This window comes from Leptodactylus fuscus, chromosome 2 (assembly GCF_031893055.1).
Source record: "Leptodactylus fuscus isolate aLepFus1 chromosome 2, aLepFus1.hap2, whole genome shotgun sequence".
Taxonomy (NCBI): domain Eukaryota; kingdom Metazoa; phylum Chordata; class Amphibia; order Anura; family Leptodactylidae; genus Leptodactylus; species Leptodactylus fuscus.
This window is the reverse complement of record NC_134266.1, coordinates 120,721,745-120,745,097: the sequence shown is the minus strand read 5'-3', so window position 1 is coordinate 120,745,097 and position 23,353 is coordinate 120,721,745. Positions and strand designations below refer to the sequence as shown.

At 38.4% G+C, this 23,353-nt stretch overlaps 1 protein-coding gene across 1 annotated transcript in view; it reads right to left on the bottom strand.

Annotated features, from left to right (window-relative positions):
* Positions 1–23,353, bottom strand: part of LOC142195019 (protein argonaute-3) — a 77,787-nt gene that overhangs the window by 36,455 nt on the left and 17,979 nt on the right. Inside the window, exons 2-5 of the mRNA XM_075264514.1 lie at positions 15,056–15,227; positions 12,752–12,872; positions 11,112–11,320; positions 10,244–10,380 (exon numbers count right to left, since the gene is read on the bottom strand). Of these exons, the coding sequence (XP_075120615.1) occupies positions 10,244–10,380; positions 11,112–11,320; positions 12,752–12,872; positions 15,056–15,227 (639 nt within the window). The remainder of the gene's footprint in view (positions 1–10,243; positions 10,381–11,111; positions 11,321–12,751; positions 12,873–15,055; positions 15,228–23,353) is intronic.

The window sequence follows — 23,353 nt, the reverse complement described above, 5'->3', positions numbered from 1 at the left end:
TTTAATGTTTTATGTAAAATGTAGGTGTTGTATAAACACCTGATGACAGAAACTAACTACTTGTGAGGATAATGCAGAGGGATGTCTGCTGTTTACATGCGTTCACTTGGGAGTAGGCAACAAAACTGGATGAACAGAGACCCAGGAATGCAGGGCTGCGTAATTGGAAGTCTTTTATCCAAGAACAGTGTCTGAAAAAAACAAAACAAAAAAACATGGCAGAGAAGTAGTGAGTCATGACCATTAGCGTGACTCGTAGACGGCTTCACAAGGTTTCCAATTACTTCTTTTACAAGATTTGGTTTAGAAACTATTATATTTGAAGAAAAACACATTTGTTACAGCGATAAACCATGATCTAGCTATATCATATTTTAGTTTATATAATCTTTCCTATAGTTATTGCAGGACTAATAATACAATCGAGGTATTCACAAAGATTACACATATAACGCAGCTTATATCAAAAGCAATGTAAAGAATATACTCACTTTGAATTCTTTTTGTTATAAAATGAATATACAAAAAGAAAAAAAAAAATAATCATTATTTGGTAATGGTGTTTATTTTGCTTTCTGCACAGTGTACTCATAAAACTCTGAGCTGTCCCTTACACTACTGGTTAAGTGAGAAACCTTGCAGGAAAAACAGATTCTCCACCTACATCTACTTCCAAATGTTTGGCACAGCAGCACTGCAAGCACATGCTCCCACAGCTGGCAATGTTCGCTGTCTCGTATCTTCTGGTTCACATAGTTGCCCATCTGCCAACATTTTAAAAACTTCTGGTGATATTTGCCATGCAAGGGTAATTTATGACACTGCAGCACAGGAATACACACATTTAGTCTAGTATTGTATTTAGTAATATGTATATTTCATAAAAGATTCTAGAATATCAGATATAAGTGGAAATTCATTTTTTATTTTAAACACTACTTATGGACACAACTTCCCTAAATTCAATTCAGGAGTAAAAAGAACAGGTCATTGCATCACCTAACTTTGATCAGATCATCCAGTATTCTGAACTATGCTGGAAATACGGATATAAAAACCAAATGGTCAGGAAATTGGAGGAATTTCTCATTGGTGGGAAAGGAATACATGTCTTCATCTTAAAAAATACTCTCACCTATGGTCAGGACTGTGGAGTCAGTAGGCCAGACCACCAAATCAGACTCCTATTTTACAACTGCCCAACTCCGAATTCTTCATAAATGACTAACAACCATGGTCAGACACAGTCTAATTCGGGAAAAAAGCCATTGATTAAATTTCTAAAAATATGTAAATATGCCCTAAACTGTGAATCTAAGGGAGAGTTCACACTACCATTACTATTGTCCGTTGCTGTCTTCTGTCACAGGATGACAACAACGGACATTAAACGGTCAAAAATGTTATCTTCCGTCATGTTTGTTTACTTTTGTAACGAAAGATAAATTCATGCATCCATCTTTTGTTACAAAAAATCAACAATCATGACAGAATATAGCTTCTGTCATGTTGTTTGTATTGGGAATGGGAACAGACACAGAATCAGTATGTGACCGTTCTCTGTGACCGTTCTCTGTCCGTTGCTGTCATCCTATGATGGAAGACAGCAGCGGACATTAGTAACGGTAGTGAAAACTCCCTCTAATTGATTATTTAATATCAGTAATCTTGATATATATATATATATATATATATATATATATATATATATATATATATATGTATGTATTTATTTTTTAATTTTAATTTCACTCATGATTCTATTTTAAAGTCTGAAACTCTTTCCTGCCTCCACAGGATATGCTAAAATTGTAATTGTTTTATTAATTGTATATATTATACGTGCACTGTTAGGTATACTTTAATTGGCCACATATAATTAGTCTGATTACCTTTTGTTTTCATAGTAGATAAACCCGCTGCCACACATTTCTGGCAGTGGCTTATTCCCTTCTTTTCTTCCAGAACACTTGTGAGCTTGGCTAAGCTATGAGGGCATATTTAATATATATTTATTTTATTTTTTTTTTTAAAAAAAAGGAGTATAATTCTTATCAGAAGGAACAGTTGTCGGCCAACAGTTACATAAATTATATGGACAGCTTAAAAGGAGTTTGTTAGTAGTATATTGGTACCTTGTAGTAGAGTTTCTACAGTTTCCAGATATGCTTCTCTTAGTCCAAGGCCCCAAGCTGCAGAGAAAAGCACTGCGAGACAAACCACGGGAGAAATGCATCATGGTTTCTGCTGCAGCGCTTTCCACAGAAAGTTCGCAGACTTTCTATTTTCATTATACCTACAGAGAAACCGCCAGACTCTCCATAGGTATAATTGACATGCAGCGATTTTCCAAAACCACAATGGTTTTAAAAATTGCAGACTTTCTGCTGCACATATTTTCCTGTAATATGTGAATGGGAGTCACTGTGGTTTTTTTGTAGGTTTATTTTTTATAGGTTTTTGCTGGAAATGGCTTTAGAGCTAATAAATGAGTTAACACTATTAGAGGGGTAAGGATTATTATTTAATTGGAGCACGAATAAACTGAAATAAGGCTGGTCAATGACAACTGTCTCTGCATATGAGATGTGACATTTGTCTCCACCTACATAATGAACAATGATCAGGCCACTAGGAAAAGATGGATGTATCCATGGATCTGAGATCATTTGGAAAACAACCAAAGAGCTGATGTTTTGTTCCATGGAATGAAAATTGTTTGGATCAAACTGTAACACAAAGAAGAGCTAAACATCTGAGACAGCCAGATCTGTATTATTGTTGCTGAAAATCCAAAAATTCGGACCAGCCTAATATCACAAATATATACTAAAAAGTAATAAAATTCTAGCTGTTCACACATGTTCTTGGCTGATGTCAAACATCAAATGTGCATCTTGAGTTTTGATTCCTAAGGAATTTTGAGAAAGCATATTACCATTTACAACTTCAGAAAAAGGCAATTTTCACCACATTATACAAAGTAACATAAATCTCAATATACAACTAGAGCCTCATTAAAGAAAACTCTCTGACCTAAAATCATTCTCGTTGGCTATAGCAACCAATCACAATACAGCTATCATTCTGAAAAAAAGGAGAACTGTGCTACAATTTGTAACTATGGGCAACAAGACAGGTTCTCCTATTAGGTCAATTTGGCAAATGAGGCCCCTGCCCACAAGCACACATTCTTATTTGTAATAAATGCTTATTACAAGAATACTCCATCCATCTACACGCTCTCTGCCTTTTCTTAGTCTTTTTTATAGCAGGCCTGCCGTTTTGCCTTGACAAAAATAAAACCCATAGAATTCCTAAACTGTACAAGCCGCCCTTTGAGAAAGCATCAACTGCAAGGCAATGCTTCCTCCATATTAGAGACACCCACACAAGCAGATTACTGAATAAATAACCTTTTCCAGTCTCAAGAAAGAGAACTTTAGTGTCTCTACGGAAACCAAATGACGGGAGCAGATATAACAACCGTACAAAAGTAATTATAACAGAGTTCATTCATCGTCTTCAATATTCTGCCCTTTGCCATGGGCATAATGGGTACAAGGAAATACAATTACTGTCATTAGCTAGACACAAGAACCCAAAGTGAGAAGGTCTACTGAACTGCAGAAGGTCAATATGATCGGAGACAAAAAGAAAGCATAAAAAGAACCATGCATTTAGGGCTTACACTACATTTATGCAGTATTTCATATACAATACATTACACACAAATCATATCTATGTGTAGCAGTAATGGGAAACTAAGATAGATCAGATCTACTCTTGTACATAGACTTGTACCTGGATGTGTGCGAGAATCATAGATGGAAATATTTCTTATATGTAGGTTGCATCTTATTGCACAAGAAGGGCATGTTCTTATTATATGGAAGTAAAGTAGCTGGTCCAACCACAGAGGTGGCAGTTATTTTGCCTTGAGTTTGTGTACATATTTGTATTATAGGAACAGTTCTCTATAGACCCAGCACTGCTCTGTGCAGCCAATACTCCAACTCTACTGCGCAGGTGCAGGAGTAGCATCAGAGAGCTGCACAGTAGAGGATCATCGGCTAGAGAGAAGAACTGGATCTACAGCAGTAAGAAAAGTATAATGGGTGTCTCGCCGGAGAAAGACTGGAAGGTGGAGGGGTAAGTATATAATGGGATCAGGAGTTGGGCTGAGTAGGTAGGGAAGGGCTAGTAGTTGTGAATGGGATAGCTAGAGAGACAGGGAGGGGTGTATGGGAGGGAGAGAGGAAGGGGGAGTGAGGTGAGAGGTAGCTAGCTTAAAAGTTACACAGCAGAAAGCCGAACCCTGTAAACAAATGCAGAAGATACCAGGAACTCCCAGGGACACCCAGAAATCACTCAAAAAACTGCTAAAAGGTATAAGGGCTAGTTCACACGGGGTTCTGCGTGAACACATTCCGTTGTGGCTTTCCACTCCTGATTAGGCCCAAATGAATGGGCCTAGTCCGGAGGATGCTGTTGCCTGAAGAAAGGGCAGCTCGCTTCTTTCTGTTCCCGCTAGTGGAAAAAAGAACGCTAGCGGTCTACATAGACCTCTATTGTGAGGGGGCAGATTTTGAGGTGGATTCCACCTCAAAATCCGCCCCCTCTTGCCCTGTGTGAGCTAGCCCTAAGGGTGCAATTATTAACCCACAAATAGAACTAACAGACCATTTAAAAAAAAAATAAATTCTTGACCAAAAAACCCCTTTAACTTGGACCAATACACACAACATTTTTTTTCCCTCCACTTTTGTTAACATTTGTTGAAGAGTAACTATTGTTTTTTTTTTTGGTTTTTTTTTTTTAATGGATAGTTCAAGTGAATATAAGCAAATTTTTAATATATGTTATCAGAAGAAAGTGCTGAAATCACCTGCCTGCAAAACTGCTCAATTCACTATGAGATCTATGAAGATTGGAGGGGGGGGGGGGGGGGGGGATGAATAAGACAAACATAGAAACAGGCACCCTGGAGCAGATGCTCTTTTATAACACCTGTATTCACCTCCATATAGCTTAGGCCCACTATAACCTGTTGAAAACAATTATAGGTTAAGGCCCCACTTAGTGGGTCGCTGGTAAAAAAAAAAAAAAAAAAAACCTGCCAGAAAAACCGCTATGGAAACACAGAGGTTTTTCCTGCAGTACTTTTCACAGAGGTGGTCTAGGGAAAGTGTGTGTGGGGGGGGGGAATTTGATTTTTTTTTTTTTTTTTTTAACCACAGGTGTCTGATCCCAAATACAACGCATTGCAACAGATTGTAAAATAATGGCACTTCTATTACAGGCTGCATAGGGCAAATGCAAATGTATGCCAGACAAATCTGGGAGCCTTCAATAGCTTCCTGGATGTCATGGCAAAGGACTACAGCCTGTGGACAGGGGACCGGTGAACAACCCCAAGGCACCTCCAGGATTGCTCATGATTGAAATCAGTGCAGGCATTATACATCGGAGACCAGCCGACTATGGCTGCCACCATATTTAAAGACCCGACATCCACTGTGCTATTACGGCGGATGTTGGGAAAGAGTTGAATACAATTTCCCAGTATATTTATAAATACTGTATATTAGTAGAGATGAGCAAATATACTCGATCGAATACCTGCGCCGCATAGCTCCCTGCGGCAGGGAACGTGAGAGGGGCAGTAAAAATTCGATGTCCCGGAAGTGTTTTTGCACCGGGAGCTATGCGGCACAGGTATTCAATCGAGTATATTCACTCATCTCTATATATTAGCAAAGTGATGAAAACAGTCTAAAAGAAATATAGTATATATTGCCCATAACGACCAATCACATTTCAGCTTTCATTTTTCAAGGAGAAATTAATTTCCCATGAGCATAACCAGATTTAAATTATTAGACAATTAAAAGTTAAATATTTTAGCAAATATAAATAACAAAATGTTGCTAAATTTTCTGTAGCCATCATAGGAGACAGTTCATGTTGATAGGTTGCCCAAGATCTTTCTATGATCTAGCACTTGTCAGACACCTGGCTATGATTTCCTTATTGTGGCCATGTCATCATTGTTTAATAGTAGAAATAATAGAAATGACCGATCTGGTTCATGAGCCAACTTTTTTACAAATTTTCTAGAAGTTTTGGGCTTGGGCAAACCTGAAATTTTTGGGGTTCTTCACCCTTCAGTCATTAATATAAACTGGGGTCACTTCAGACCCCAGAGTACGATAAGTGGAAGCTCAAGATAGGTGTGGCGAAAAAAAAAAAAGGTCACACTCACTTTCCTTCACCTCTCCTAGACTTTGATGCAAGCTTCAGGATGTTGTATGAACACTGAGGCCTGTATTTCCTAGGTTTCTGATGTCAAACGGAAGCACAGAAGAGAACTGAAGACACCAACAAGAGAACACTTGACACCCTGAATATAATAATCGTACTTCAGATTCGGATGAACACGAAACTAGTGGGTGAACCTTTGCAAATGAGTTTTGAAACCTTTGCCCATTTTTAGTAAATTATTACTAGATACCGTATATACTCGAGTATAAGCCGACCCGAATATAAGCTGAGGCCCCTAATTTTACCACAAAAAAACTGGGAAAACGTCTTGACTCGAGTATAAGCCGATGGGGGAAAATGCAGCAGTTACTGGAAAATTTCAAAAATTAAAATGGTCGGAGTTTTTGGGTGCAGTAGTTGCTGGGTCCTGGGAAATGGGAAGTTTTGGTTGTCTGTCTGCCCCTTCCATGAGCTTGAGGACTGGGATTTTTGAATATAGGGAATCTGCAGTGCTCCTATTAACCCCTTCCCGACGGAAGAGGAGCACTGCAGATACCCAATATTCAGTAACCGGGCACTTTCAGACACAGGGATACCTAATGTGTATGTGTTTCACAGTCACTTTCTACTTTTATATGTATTCTAGGAAAAGGAGTGATTTAGAACTTTTATTTTTTTATTATTATTTTTAAAGTTTCTTTTTTTTCCCACTATTTTGTGGGAGATTCTATACATTACTATTGCCCCCCCCAAAAAAAAAAAAAAAAAAAAAAAAATTATTGATTGACTCGAGTATAAGCCGAGAGGGCTTTTGCAGCACAAAAACTGTGCTGAAGAAGATCGGCTTATACTCGAGTATATACGGTATATGGATTTCCTCAAACCGATGAGGCAACCACCTGAGAAGATCCATCTCCATAGATAAGTGAATCTGGATAAAACTTTCAATCTTTCTCTCTATCTCAAGCTCCATTACTGAGATTCATTTAAGAGGAAGGAGCTAGAAGACAGCGTGAAATAACTTCAACAGAACCCACGTGAGCTATACCAGAGAACCAATTAGGGGAAAACAACAGTCTAAAGGACTTTCTGTCAAAGGCAAGATCAGATTAGCCAACATCCAACCAGTAGTGGTGAAAAAAAGTGCAAGGAGAGGAAAACACTGCTACCTTCCAAGTATGATCAATCGAGAATTCAGACAAATTCAGCCCATGAAGAAGAAAAACAGTACATGTAGAATAAAACAGAGATACAAAAATGGCACAGGAAGTCTGCCACCTTTCCGCAAAGGAGGAGATGTTCACAGTGATTTACAGTAGAATCTGAGACCTTGTTCATCCTCCTTGATTTACATGTGCCACTAATGTGGAGCTGTCCAACAAAATCCTTACATTTTTTTCCTGAATCTGAGGAGAAGCTGATTTTAAAGCTTCCCTATTGACAACAGTTCCTTGACATTGAAAGACAAACCTTTCTCCACCTGTTCCAGAGGCCTTGGAAAAACTGATCCTGGAGATGGACATCCAATCTCCCGGGTGGCCGCCATGTTAAACACCTGGCATCCACCGTACTACTAGTAAGGCGGATGTCGGGAAGGGGTTAAATTATTATTATTAAGTCTGTTTATACATAATACTGGAAATAGGAGATAAAATATACATCAAAAATATTTCTCTACTGAACTAGCGGCTGATTGTGGAGACAGAGAGAGACCCATATAACACATATAGATATATAGCTTGCATCCATTATCACTGTAAAACTTACTAAAGTGATCCATTACTTGCTCCTCTTTCAGCAGACACATTTTACTCCCTTACAATTACAGTTCTCAGAAAGAGTTCTCTGTCCCCTAGGTCACTTAGGAAAAATACTACAAAGATAAACAGTGGTATTAGTCACCTTAAGACATATTACATTTAATTTCTAAAGCCGTACCAGTAAAATGACATTTGGAACAAAACGACTATGAGCCACACCATAGCTGTTCACTGCACTTGAGCTTTATTAAAGGAACCTAATGGACCATTACCAGAGCTGACCTTCAATTAGGAAAAAGTACAGTCTTGTGATGGCCATGGGAATATTAGGATTTTACAGAACTCTGCTTAAGAGCGGTGAGGAAATGTATAGAGTGGCTACCTGTGTGATTTTCTAGGACAAAGAGGCAATGCCTTTATGCCTGTTGTGCCCATAACTTGGCTCAGGAAAAACTGAACAATATAGCAGGCAGAGACCCTACCAAAAGTACTCCAATAAAATGGCTGTACCCTAAAAATGTTTTGCTTTAGTACAAACCATTACTCAAAACAGACATGCCTTCTACAAGTTGCCACATAATTCACATTGCATTCCAAATTATTATGCAAATTACATTTCTCTCGAATTTTCCTAAATGATCGATACAAATGACAATCAGTAAAATGTTCACATCTTCGACCGTTTTCACAAATTTACAAATCAAAATCCATCAACCCATATTACTATGCACAACAGTTCTAAACAATTTATTGGTTGTAAAGAGCTGAAAATGGCCATTTGTTGAATTTGCAACATTAAGTGGTCACATTTACTGAAATCTAAATATTTCAATCAAAAACATCTTAGCAGGCCAAGTTACATGTTAACATAGGGCTCCTGCTTTGATACCAACTTCACAATTCTTGCATCAATTGAACTTGTGAGTTTTTCAATAGTTTCTACTTGAATTTCTTTGCAGTAAGTCAGAATAGCCTCCCAGGGCTGCTGTTTTGATGTGAACTACCTTCCACTCTCATAGATAATTTACTTGCGGATATTCCAAAGGTTCTCAATAGGGTTGAGGTCAGGGAAGGACAGTAGCCACATCATGAGTTTCTCTCCTTTTATCCCCATAACAGCCAATGACTTGGAGGTATTCTTTGCTGCATGACATGGATGCATTGTCATGCATGAAGATGATTTTGCTACAAAAGGCATGGTGGTTCTTTTTGTACCAATTTGTACAAATTTTGGAAAAATTGTTAGGCAAAAACTGTATGGATTTTGTAGAGGTCATTTTAACACCTTCAGGGACCATAGAGGGGCCTTTTGGCTCTCTCCCCATGATTCCATCCAAAAACATGATTCCGCCACCTCCTTGCTATTGTCGCAGCCTTTTTGGAACACGATGAGCATCAAGTAACCATATACTGCTCCATCTATCTAGACCACCAAGGTTTGCACAGCACTTATCAGTAAACAAGACTGTTTCAAAATTAGTCTTCATATATGTCTGGTCCCAGTACAATGTTTAGGGGTGGCCAAATTGGTTTATACATAACTGCAAGCCTCTGAGGGTCCTACATCTTGAGGTTTGTCTGATACCAGAGGCACCTAGAGCTTCAAATATCTGTTTGCTGTTTGTTATTCTATTTTAGCTTGCTTTTATCTGTCTGGCAGAAACCTCCCTCATTGTGCCTTTATCTGCATGAACCCCTCTGTGCTCTGAATCGGCCACAAATCTCTTCACAGTATGATAATCACACTTAAGTTTTCATTTAATATCCAATGTTTCCATACATTGTCTAAGGCATTGATTTATTTAATGCTTTTCAGCAGGAGAGAGATCCATTTACTTTCCCATTTTGCGTAAAACCTATGGCTTGCTTAATAATGTGGAACGTTAGGCTAAGGCCCCATATTGTAGAAAAACTTTTTTGTTACTGATTTTTCTGTGTTTTTTGAGCCAAACCTACTAGTGGCTACAGAAGGAATGGGAAATATCTAGGAGCCTCTTACACTTTTCCTTCTGGTAGGTTTCCTATAATTGGGCTCACCTGACAAACTAATTATCACAGGTGTTTGAGATTGATTTCAGTGGCCCAAAGACTCCCTGAGACCCAATACCAGCCATAACTTTAATTGAAAAACAATTAAATCTTTATGAAACTTAAATCCTATTTGCATAACAATTTGGTATTCTGTATAGTAGGACAGTGCATGATGTCGCGCTTCTTACCATCTATATTAAGCATCATTTTCCACATGGCAGGTCTGACAGACTGATGAAATCCAAACCAGACTTCTCTTCCCCCTCCCAGAGGGTGGTCATAGCCCTCTGGAGCAGAGAAGAAGGAACGTCCTACCGGGGTGTACCTAAAATAAAAAGACATTTTTATCAAACATTAGTAATAAAGATTGGAATATTTGCAAACTAAAATAAGTAAGAATAATTGTATATTATGGAAAACAATTGGTAAACTTTAAAGGGGTGGATAAGATTGAATAAATACGGACTAATAGTAAGAAGCCACATAAAATAATGTTAATACTCACAGGCGCCAATGCTCAGATGCCTCCTGGTCCTGCAATGATGTTATCATGATGGCTGCAGCCAACTAGTGGCCTCAGAGGTGATGTCAACATGTATGTCATGTGACAGAGGCCACTGGTTAGTTTCAGAGATCACTTTAATGATGTATGTAACATCATTGCTGCAGGACAGGTAGGACAATTCAAAAGGTAATGCTTTTCATGACTATGCGGTTTCCAGCTTTTAACCTGTTTTTAAAAAACCCAGACAACCTCTAAAGTGGTTTCCATAACAATATAGCTCAATTTTGGAATAGGAACATCATCCAATACTCGAGACCTCACAATATTAGGCAGAATGGTGAGTTTCTACAAATACGGCAAACTTTAAGAAAGATATAATATTTCTACTCAAAAACAGGCAAGTATCATTTTCTTTATTATAAAAACATTCAGACATTATAAAAATTAAAAGACACAACTTAGTTGAATCCTTCCATAAGAAAATATAACACATTGTTACTCAAAAAAGTTGACAGAGGTGTATTCAGTTCCATTTCCACCTCTCAACCTACTTCATGGATGGCAGATGCCGTAACACTACATCGACAGCATGAACAGGATTGGTGCTTATTGGCTTGTCCAGTTCCAATGGCTCTGGAAGAGACCTTCCAGTAAGTACTTCATGCAGCAGGTGCCAGCTTATCCTAGAGACAAATTTTATGGACACCTTGAAGGGACGATCCTTTCCTCCTTCTCCTGGTAATGTTACATCCAAGTCCACCTAAAAAAAAAAGAAGAAAAGAAAGCAAGAACAAAAAGGGTTGAGAACCAAAATTATCCAAAATAACCAATAACCTAACTGTATTGTATTATTACACAGTAGAAAAAAAAAATCTATTCATCCTGTTTCAAATGTAAAAATAAGTGACCGTATTAATACAGGCCACTGAATCTGCGCCGATCATCCTTTTTCAGACCCCTTTCATGGATCCTCCATTTCTGCATCAGTGTCATGGAGAAATGGGATGACATAGGTAATGAACTGAGGAAGACAGCTAGCTCCCTCTTCAAGTACTTCACCAAAACAAAGAAAGGGAGGAAGCTCTATGCATGTGTATGGATTGGAAAAGGACTTAAAGGGGTTTTCCCAACTCGCCTGTTCACCAACTTGCAAGCTTTATGCTCTGTTCACTTCCTGGTTTTCTCGGTAAATTGGTGGGCGGGGTTTCACTTGCACTGCTAGCTCTCTTCATAGCAGTACATGTTTGCAGTCAGTAATGAGGGATGGTTGTAAATAAATTAGCACAGTATCACTGGAAGATGCACAATATGAAGCTGATGTAGCAGAGCTGGATTTGATAGGTGATGAGAATCCCAAATTTATACGCTACAGGACCAAGAGTCAGCTTGCTCAGTTTTTGGTCTGTGTTTACATACAGAGGTAAGACTCCCTGTCCTAGTCCTTATCAGCCAAAATCAATTAGCCAAGCTGAAAACTGGAAGAGCAGGAGATAAACAGCTCAGAAAGAGCAGCTCACTCCGAGCACTCAGCTCCTTCTCACCTCCTGAGAGCAGGGAGCTATGTCACTTGTCCTGGGCGGAGAGATAAGATCATCCCCAGGTCCCTGGTTATGGAAAGCAGTGTACACAATGAAGTAAATAATCTCAGAAAGTGGCCAAAGCAGTTTTGCTGAAGCAATGTATTTAGGAAAAGTCTTAAATCCACATAAGCTAGCAGTATAGATAGGATCCTTGAGATGGGACAACCCCTTTAAAGTAGCACTTCAGTAATTTTTTTCTCTTTTTGACCCCACGGCTTGAAAATGAACTTGAGTACGGTAATTTTACTGAATAAATTACGGCTAGTTTTTTTATTTTTGTAAAATTACGTACATTCCTTTAGAGCACTGACCTCCTCTCTGCTCCACTGATGCACACAGTGTTTCCTGTATAACCTGCAGGAGGTCAAACTAACAATGCAAATCTATGGGAGTCAGATTGAGGATCGAATAGACTTGCATTGTATCTGACTTCTTTAAGGTCCAGAGTTACTGAACAAACTGTGCAATAAAAAGTAATATTTCTTCATACACGAGGTAATAGTTTATGTGGTTATTAAAAGTATCCAAAATGATTATAATCTAAGTGAACATCGAGCTCTGGAAACTAATAAATATATGATACTATGGGTCAATGACGACACAGGACTTACCCCAGTAGATGCTACAGGCAGTGGATTGGCGGTGTACAGGCTTCTTTTGCCATCGTACACTGGTCGACGGTCACCAAATATGGTGACTTTGAAATGCTGGACCATGGAATCAACAACCTCCCTATTAAAAAAGTAAAGTAAAAATAATATAGTGGGGACTCGCATTTGTATATAAATGTCAAGCTAAATAAGCGTAAAGATATGCAATATAAATGTACTTTAAAGCCAAGAAAACCTTTCCTGTACTCAAGCAGCTGTCATATCACAACATTTTCCTGTGCTGTAAATGAAGGCGCAGACCATAATAAAGCTTCATCTTCTCATGGAAGCACAAAGAATAAAGATAGCCAGCAACAAGTGCAGTAGGAAAGACACCATTGGAGTGGTGACCGTCTCAAACACCCTCACTGGAGTTTATGTGAGGTGCGGGTGTGGATGGGCGATCAACATAAAAACACCCGATTATCTAAATAATTACTATTCCCCCAGTTGTACCACATACTCAATATCAACAATCCAACACCACCACCACTAAAGATATTGAAGAGCTCACACTTTGGAGGAACCCTTCAATTACTCCCTCCATGTAATTTATGTTACATTACTACTATTATGTTCTCCAAATTATTATCTGAATAGGTCGTCTTATGTGCACCAAGCCTAGTATGTGGGCTTTGCTCAATGACACAAGACTGAATTTATCATACAAAACAAAATAGAAACAACTCCCCAGCAAATGTAAGGCATACTATGATTAAGATTGTATACTGAAACGCATTAGCAGTGTTCAGTCTGTTTGGTGGTTGCAGGATTTTTAATAAGAGTGAATAAAGATGGAGTTTATACCCTGGATCAAGTTTTGCTGGAAACTTTTTTCTACTTCATTTTGAAAGAAGTTGTACTCGGACTCTCTTGTGCAATGATCCAGACACATGGAACGCCTAAAAAGGAGTGTCTGCTGACATTTATTTTTCATATTCTTTATCATGCAAAACAGTTTCTTAAAAGGAAATAAACCAGAAACCTAACTGAATCCTAAGCCAATCTGTGAGAATTAGTTACATAGTTACACTAACTATACAACTATGCATTTAGCGCTAACATAGAAAGGCAGGCAGAGACCAGGACAAATCTTTATTTCCAGGGAGCCCCAAAGAAATGACACCTAGTCTTGGATTTTCATACTTTAACAACTTTCTTAGTGCCCATTTCCCTTCCTCTAATGTCGTGGAGAGGTCTGCATCTTTCCATTGTCTCATGCTCTTTACTGATGCAGTTCCCAAACCCAAGGAGACAGGACCAGAAGAATCCCCACAGCAATCCAATTACTTAATGCTGGAGGAGTCGGGCCTGGACTAATATTTTCATCATGAATATGTCATAATCCCCACAGAAACATTATTTTTATACGCTGCAGGTAATGTCTGTAACCATGTGGAGAAGCTCTTGAATCTAAAGTTGAATTATAAAGATAATATTTCTATAGGAAAAAAAAACATATATAAAAAAATATATATATATAACAAGGGAGAATGAAGTGCAATGAAAAATGAAAAATAGTATTTCTAGGTAGGCTAATATTCTGCTCACTTGGATGAGTGCTGTATAATGTTTCATTTACCTAAAGTATTTAGAAGCTGGTATTTTTGTAATATACTCTCTAAGTTAGAGAGTCTGTCACTAGAACCAGCTTATAAACCATATACCCGAAAAATTATACAGTAGACTAAAGTAATAAGAAACTATAGCTAGGGCTTTCCTAATCTCAAGAGGTCTCCACACCATCTCCCTAAGTATTTATCAGAACTAAGTGGTCCTCTGCAGTCTGAATCACTTCACGTAAGTATGACATCATTTGTAGTACTGTGACTAATAAGAACTAGCATTACAAATCTAAATCCACAAAATTTACAGCCCTCCCAACATGTTTCGCCATAGATGTGGGTATCCTTGGGATGCATATGGCTATACTAAAGCTAGAAATAAACCCACAATGCTTCATGAAGACCCCCACAATAGCACTTCCAGCTCAGATCAACACCAGTCTTCTTATAACCTGCACCTCTTTTATGACTAGCACACCTTCTACCAGGCCCTGTATCTGTAGTGACATCTATGCCAGCTCATAGTTGGCATAGATTTACAGCATCACTTAAACCACTTTTCATCTGCCTTCTCAGTCATACATACAGCACTCATTCACTTGTTCTCTGTTAGCTCTTTTAGCTATGAGCAGAGGATTTTTTTTTTTTTTTTTTTTTTTAATCCAATCCCATTCTGAGAATATTACTATGCGTAACATACCTGTTAACTCTGCGGGGACATTTGTCTGGTTTAATGTCCACCTCATAGAGGTAGACGTCAATCTTTGGGATCTCCACTTGAAAGCAGTTGGCCAGCAGTTTGATGGGCTTCCCCATGGTGCCATAGCCAGGCCGTCTGGGTACCACAAAAAAGGGCTGTGCCCCCACGGGTCCTGCAAAATAAAGGCAAAGTGGTCATCGTAAGAGAGAAAAACTAGAAAACAGGTTTGCAAATATGTTGTTAGGGCATTCTGAATTCTAACAGAGTTTATCATTCCCTCACCATTTAGGGTTCATTTAGAAATCAATGGGTTAGTGTGAAAACCCAGACAGTACACTGAACTAATACAGTTGTGTGCATGGCCCTTACTCACACATGATAAAAAAACGGCTCCTTTAGCTACGAAGGGCTCATCATATTTTCTTCCATTTCACTTGTTCCATTTATTAAAGTGGACAAACCCTTTAATAATTAACAATCAATAGACCTGTGTCCATGAAATCATCACTATGCATTAAAGCTTATATTATATTATATAATAAGTTCTCATGAAAACATGTTTTCTTACTAACAGTGGTGTTTTTAGTTTGTCGTCTTTTCAATAACTATTAATAAAAAGAAAATCGTGAAAAATTCCAGCTTTCACATTGACCACTAGTCAGATCAGACTACCATTCCGTAACTTAATTTTTGGTTTTGCTGTATAGCTTGGGACATATTGCCCACATAGAAGGCAGGCAGGTTTTTTTGTACTGCTGTATGAAACACAGTCGGCAATCCCTGATATCTAGAAGAGAGGGTTATACTCCATCACATCCTGGACAATGTGTTAATTTACAACATTTATTTATCAATTTATTTCCATTGATTTTAGCTCATATAAACACACAAACAATACAGTGCTGACAGCATGTATATTCAATATGGTGGACCCATAGAAATTAACAATAAGAATACAATGTAAATAGTAAAAATACCTGACATACATGCTTTACACCACATTTATTCAGTGTATCAGGATAGGTTCACATCTGACACCTCCAGAAATTGGCAGAGAAAATTTCTGTTTTCAGAATAAAAACAGCAGACACCCGTGGGCCCAATTATAGTCTATGGGGTCCACCAGCATCCAAGGGTAACCACAGATGTGACAGTCTGGCTCTCCATCTTTCAGTTCACATATGCCATGTACAGACGTGAACTTAGACTGAGGCACTTTCTCTACCATGCTTGTCAAGGGGGCAGGACTTAAGAAGTGTAAACGTTTTTTGTTTTTTTTTGTAAAAAAATAAGTGGTGCAAACTTTGGTAAATCTAGTGTGTAAGTAATCTGGAGTAGTTTAAGACTGTCTAGTCTAAGTTTGTCTTACTTTTAGACAGCAATAGTAAATCTCACTCATTAATTCTCTTTTACAGATTTACATCTAATCAGTGAAGCTAAAATGAAGTATTAGACATTCCTTGTAAGATTCTGAGGATACAGCTGCAAGCAAAGTCTTCAGCAGACCTAGTCACGACAGACTGATCAAGGTGACGCGATTCTCTTTCTGTTACTAATCTAAAAAACAGATCTGTCAAAGAAGGGAAAATTCTGCAGAGGGTACTGACTCAATTCTACATAGCAGATAATAGCCATTGTACAGAGGTTAGTGCAATTTTGAGAGAACTTCAGTTTAAGTTGATTTACACTTTATAGCTATTTGTCATGTCAGGTCTCCTTCAACATAAGTAATTCACATTACGTAAGGCTCTCCAGACACGACTGCAATAAAATTACTCACATAAAGTAGAATGTAAAAAAGCTTTTTACTAACCCTGTCAAACTGTGTATCTTTTTCTCAGCTTGATGGGATCAGACCTATAACTTGTAAGGGTTTCACAGTTCTTTCTCCATATTTTATAACTATTTGCTTTTTGTAAGTCACTTTTATTTTCTATATCTGTAAGTACTGAACCTTTTTGTATTAAAGCATTCACTTGAACCACTTTCTCCCGCAGGCATTTTCCGAATTTTAGTTTTTAACCCATACTAATGGGATGCTGAAAAAAAAAATAATTCTGAATGGAGAGGAATTGGAGAAAAACTGAATGTCCATGACTTTCTTACGGGCTTTGTTTTTTTATGGTTTTCACAGTGCAGACAAAATAATATGTAAGGCTAGGTTCACATCTGCACTGGAGTCTCCATAGGAAAGAGAGATAGATTCCATCAAAAACTGGTGGAGAGAAAAGTCTTTTCGGTTTCAGTATATTTTGACATACACGTTTATTTCCTTTATATGTATTCGAATACCAAAAAACTTTTGAGAAAGAAGAAAAAAAAAAAAAAAAAAAAAAAGCAAACTGGACATAATTTCATACAAAGATCCGAAAATTAGCAGGACAAAATTGTTGGCAGATTTACAAAGTTGTGGGTAAGTAACTGTTTTAAGCATGTGATGCTCATTCAAAGTCACCTGTGGCAAGTAACAGGTGTGGGCAATATAAAAATCACACCTGAATCCAGATAAAATGGAGAGAAGTTGACTCAATCTTTGCATTGTGTGTCTGTGTATGCCACAATAAGCATGGAAAACAGAAAGAGGAGAAGAGAACGGTCTGAGGACTTGAGAAATTGTGGAAAAATATCAACAGTCTCAAGGTTACAAGTCCAACTCCAGAGATCTTGGTGTACCTTTGTTCACAGTGTGCCACATGTTAAAAATGTTTACACCCCATGGCACTGCAGCTAATCTCCCCGGGCATGGTGAGTGTATGTACAGTATTTATATACATATGTGTGTGTGTATATATATATATATATATATATATATATACACACACACCGTATATATCTTAAGAAATATGTTTAACATTAAAATGTGGTTAAAAAGTAGGTCATTTTTTTTCAAACCATCATCAGTTGGATTTAAATAAATATATATATATATATATATATATATATATATATATATATATATATATATATATTCAAAATCACCCTCCTTTTACTAGATTTTAAATAAAAATAACCAAAAGCAAATACAAATTAAATTATACATTTCCACATCCAGAAACATCTAAAAATTATTTTCCCATACCATAAACGCCATAGCGGGAAAAAGACAAACCGCTGTTTTTTCACCTTTTCTCCTCCCATAGAAATTTGAATAAAAAGAGCTCAAAACATCAGACAAACCAGAAAGCACATCTGACCTTGGAAAAAAAAGTCGCTTTATGCAAAAAGTTAGTTTTGTCAGAAAACAGCGACACCAAGAATTTTTATTTTTTGCTAATTTTTGGATTTATTTAAAATGGGTTAACTTAAAACGTAACACTGCACTGACCCATAGACTACAGGTGACGTGTCATTTTGTAAAACATAGCCTGTGAGAAAGGCGCACAAATGCAGTTTTTCTCCAATTTCGCCACTTTCTGAGGGTTTTTTTTTCCAGCTTCCCAGTATGTTGTACAGAATACTGAATGGTACCATTATGAAGAACAATTTGTCCCACTCACATTAAGCCCTCATATACCTCTGTGAATGGAAAAATAAAGTTATTGGGTTTAGAAGGCAGGAAGTCAAAAACAAAAATCAAAACTTGAAAAATGCCTGTGGGGGGAAGGGGATAATAGTATATCGTAGCTCTTTTTTTTTTTTTTATTACTCTGCTGAAGAGGCCACTACCAACCTTTACTCAACCCTTCCTGGTCTTTGTTTCTAGTCCTTGCTTCTGTATACAGATCCCAGTGATGTTTGTGTCAGGTGACACTTACAGCCAATCACAGGCCACCTCTTCACAAACTATAAGTCACAGCAGTCATATGTCATTTGTGAAGAGGTCCCCACTCAGGCCTGTGATTGGCTGATGCAGTCCCATAGCACTGATAATGTTAAGCCAGGGGACCTGTACACAGAAGAGCAGGCTTTGCTGCCACTGTAAATCATGGCTGTAGGGACAGAGTCGGGACCAATATTCAGGACTGACTACCACCTTTAATTAAATGACTTCATTAGAAGTCAGAAGATCCCTTTAAGTGCACTACCACCAGATCATAGGATATACGTATTTCTAGAAGGGGTTCTTTAACCCTTTCCCTGCCACCCACGTATTTATAGGTCGGGCTAGGGTGAAATTTTAGGAGCATGTAATACATCCTTACTATTAATGCCAATTTTCCAGCATCTGTTAGGGCTATGTAGATGATCTTGCATTAAATTTAAAGGTGAGATTTTAATTTCATCATTACAGATCTGGAGTGATTCACTTGTGAAACCGCTATTCAGCATGGAGATCACAATGTAGATCTCAATTCCTGACGACGTTTTTAACAGCAAATCAGTTTGAATCTATAAGGGCTATCATGAATATTTTCAACATTAAAATGAATCATCTTTAAAAAGATAATCTTCATAACCCTAACGGATCCAGAAATATAGGGCTCTAAAGTGTCCTCCTCTCTCTGGCAGCATCTTGGAGCTGTGTGAAGGAGCAGAGCTGCAGAATGCAGAGACAATGATAAATCATGCCTGTGCATATCCTGTATGTGACAAGCCTAGGAAGGGGTACCATGGACTTTTGTCCATCTTATCACCTCTCCTATCAATCAGAGGGCATACTATACTTTGGATTTCTGATTGTCACATAGAGGGATAATGTAATACTCATCTGAGCCTAATCTGAGGGGTATTCTTATCTAATACCCCTCTGAAATTAACTAAGAAATTTATTGGTGCTGTGATCCAGATGTTTACTATCGTCCAGATTGCAGCGGCAAAAGAGTTGCATCAAACTCAAACACATACAAAGTAATCAAAGTTTATATTTGACCCTGTTGTGATCTAAAGATCTGTACCTGATCTTTATAGAGTAAAATACGCTGAATGACTCTCTAGCGATATTCGCTACACGCTCAAATAATATCAATAATGTTTATCAATGTGAGTGTATAAAACATTTCTGACAGGCAGAAAAGTTCCAGTAGTCAGGTAGCACATTTCCACACATTGAATGTCACCATATAAAATCCCATTTTTGACAGCTTTCAGATGGGTATAATAGCGGGAGTTGTTTTTTTGCACCCACAGTACAAAGAAAACATCTGGACTTCCAGTAGGTCATCAGATCTTAGAATTATGGCTCTTTAACACCAGTAATAATGATCCACAGGAACATCAAAGGTTGCGTCCATGATATGTGAGCAATAAAGGGACCATGTTTGGCCAATCTAAAACCGCCCTAGTTTTCACATTTAGTTATGTATAGAGATTATACTGTAATTACTCAGAGTTTTGTTAGTAATTTTTACAATGTTGCAATTTAGGTTTTATTTGTCCATCTCAAAACTGTGAAAATCCCCTTAGCTACCAGAGGTGCAAAATATCCGAAAACCCCTGGCAATGACAGGGTTAAAGGAGCTTTCCAGGATTATAATATTGATAACCTATGCTTGCCTATGTTATCAATATCAAATCAGTAAGGATCAAAACATTTAAAAAGGTAAACCAGATAGAGAAATATTTTTTTAAAAACGGACAGGGAGAAAATTTAAAATCCACAAAGCATTTTACTTTAGGTGTGGATTTACCGTATGTATGCAGAACAGATTTGTTAAAATTTTATCAACATCCACAAATCTAGAGGGAAAATTCACAGCATTACAGCTTCATGAGGACGTAACCTAACTTTTCAGAGGAAGATCATACAATTATTTTCTTGAGTTCTGGAGAATCTCTTAACCCCTTAACTTTTTTCATATTTTCCCTCGGTCTTCCAAAATTAATAACTTTTTTATTTTACTGTCAACACACCTATGTGAGGGCTTATTCTTTGCGTTATGAGTTGTACTTTCATTTGCCACCATTTAAGGGTACATATAATGTTTCAATTAGCTTTTATTTATGTGTTTGGGGGTCCATGTGAAATAACACACAATTATATCATAATTTTTTGCATTTTGGTTTTATGCGGTTCACTCTTCATTAAAAATGACATGGTAGTTTTGTCCGGCGGGTTATTACGATTATGGCGATAATATTTATATTCGGTTTTATTACTTTTTACCACTTTTACAAATTAACGTCACTTTTTGAAAATGAACGATTTTCCTGGGGTCACTGTATTTTGATGCCTATAATTTTTTTTACTGTACTGTTGAAGAAGATGTCAGGGCTCTTTATTTGTGAGACAAGTTGTACTTTCTATTGGTATGTTTGGCATGTTTGACTTTTTGATCACTTTTTATGTTTTTGCGGAAAGCAAAGTGACAAAAATGCACTAATTTGCAAATTGTGGTAAATATATTGTGTGGTAGCTCAGTGGTGCAGACCCAACCAGTCAGAGACAGGGACACAAATCTTCCAGCAAAAACAGTTTACCGTATATACTTGAGTATAAGCCGACCCGAATATAAGTCGAGGCCCCTAATTTTACAACAAAAAACTGGGAAAACTTCAGCAGTAGCTACTGGAAAATTTCAAAAATTTAAATTCTCTGAGTTTTTGGGTGCAGTAGTTGCTGGATGCTGGGGAAGGGGAGGGGGTGTTTTAGTTGTCTGTCTGCCCCTTCCCTGAGCTTGACGGCTGGTGTTTTTTCCCCCACTTGGAATTCAGCCTGGCTGAAATATAGGGTATCTGCAGTGCTCCTATTGACCCCTTCCCGATGGAACAGGAGCATTGCAGATACCCTATATTTAGCCTGACTATAGTCAAGCTGAATTCCAAGTGGGGGCAAAAAAAAAAAAACAGTCTCAGGGAAGGGGCAGTTAGACTACTTTTTTTTTCCCGCTACGGCATTTACCATACAGGAAAAATATTTTTAGAGATTTGTAGAGCAGGCGTTTTCGGACACAGGGATACCTAATGTGTAAGTGTTCCACAGTATTAGTTTTTAGAGATGAGCGAACACTGTTCGGATCAGCCGATCCGAACAGCACACTCCCATAGAAATGAATGGAAGCACCTGTGACGCCGGCAAAGTCAGCGTCACAGGTGCTTCCATTCATTTCTATGGGAGCGTGCTGTTCGGATCGGCTGATCCGAATAGCGTTCGCTCATCTCTATTAGTTTTATATGTGGGGTAAAGGGGGGTGAATTTTTAATACTTTTTTTTAAAAAAAATTTTTAAAGGGATTCTACCACTAAAACACTTTTTTTTCTAGTTACCACGTCGGAACAGCCTTTTAAAAGGCTATTCGTCTCTTACCTGTGGAAGTGCTCTCCGCCGCGCCGTTCGTTCAAAATACCGGTTTGTACCGGTATGCTAATTAGTTCTCTCGCAGCGATGGGGCGTCCCCATCGCAGGAGCAGCGATGGGGGCGTCCCCATTGCAGCTCGAAAACCAACCGCAGCGCCGCCTCTCTGGTCTTCGGTGTCCTCCCCTTGCTTCTTCAGCGTACTATCGGACGCCTGCGCAGTACGCTCTGTTCGGCGAAGATTGCCGAACGTACTGCGCATGCGCGAAATTGCGGTCCCAGCCATAGTGCGGGCCCCGCACTTTCGCGCATGCGCAGTACGTTCGGCAATCTTCGCCGAACAGAGAGCATACTGCGCAGGCGTCCGACAGACGCTGAAGAGGCAAGGGGAGGACACCGAAGACCAGAGAGGCGGCGCTGCGGTTGGTTTTCGAGCTGCAATGGGGACGCCCCCATCGCTGCTCCTGCGATGGGGACGCCCCCATCGCTGCGAGAGAACTAATTAGCATACCGGTACAAACCGGTATTTTGAACGAACGGCGCGGCGGAGAGCACTTCCACAGGTAAGAGACGAATAGCCTTTTTGAAGGCTGTTCCGACGTGGTAACTAGAAAAAAAAGTGTTTTAATGGTAGAATCCCTTTAACTTTTAAATTTATTTATTTACTAGCTGGTACCCGCGATTTCGTCTGCGGTGATTGTAGAAGTGGGTATATACAGGCGCGGGTAAGGTTTTCGTACTGTGTATAAGGTATGGGATATAAAATGTAACTGTGCATCTTGTTTTTGTTGTAATTCTGAGAGCACATGAGACTTTTGTGTTGAATGTAATTTGTATTTCAGCCGCTATACGGTGTTCTGAGAAACTGCACATAGTGTCTTTGGGACAGAGGGATTACAGGTTAATATACTTCGATATACGACATTGTATGAGTTGTTATTTTGCGCCAGTACATGTAAGTTTTGGGCACAGGATACTCTTGAGCAAGCAACATAAAGTCTGGCCCTGTGAATGACAGTTTAGTAACTCCATGTGCCTCTTATTAATAGCAATTAACCCCATAAAGTCCCTCACATTAACCCCTGTGTAAGAGTTACTGATAGAGATGAGCGAGTACTGTTGGGAT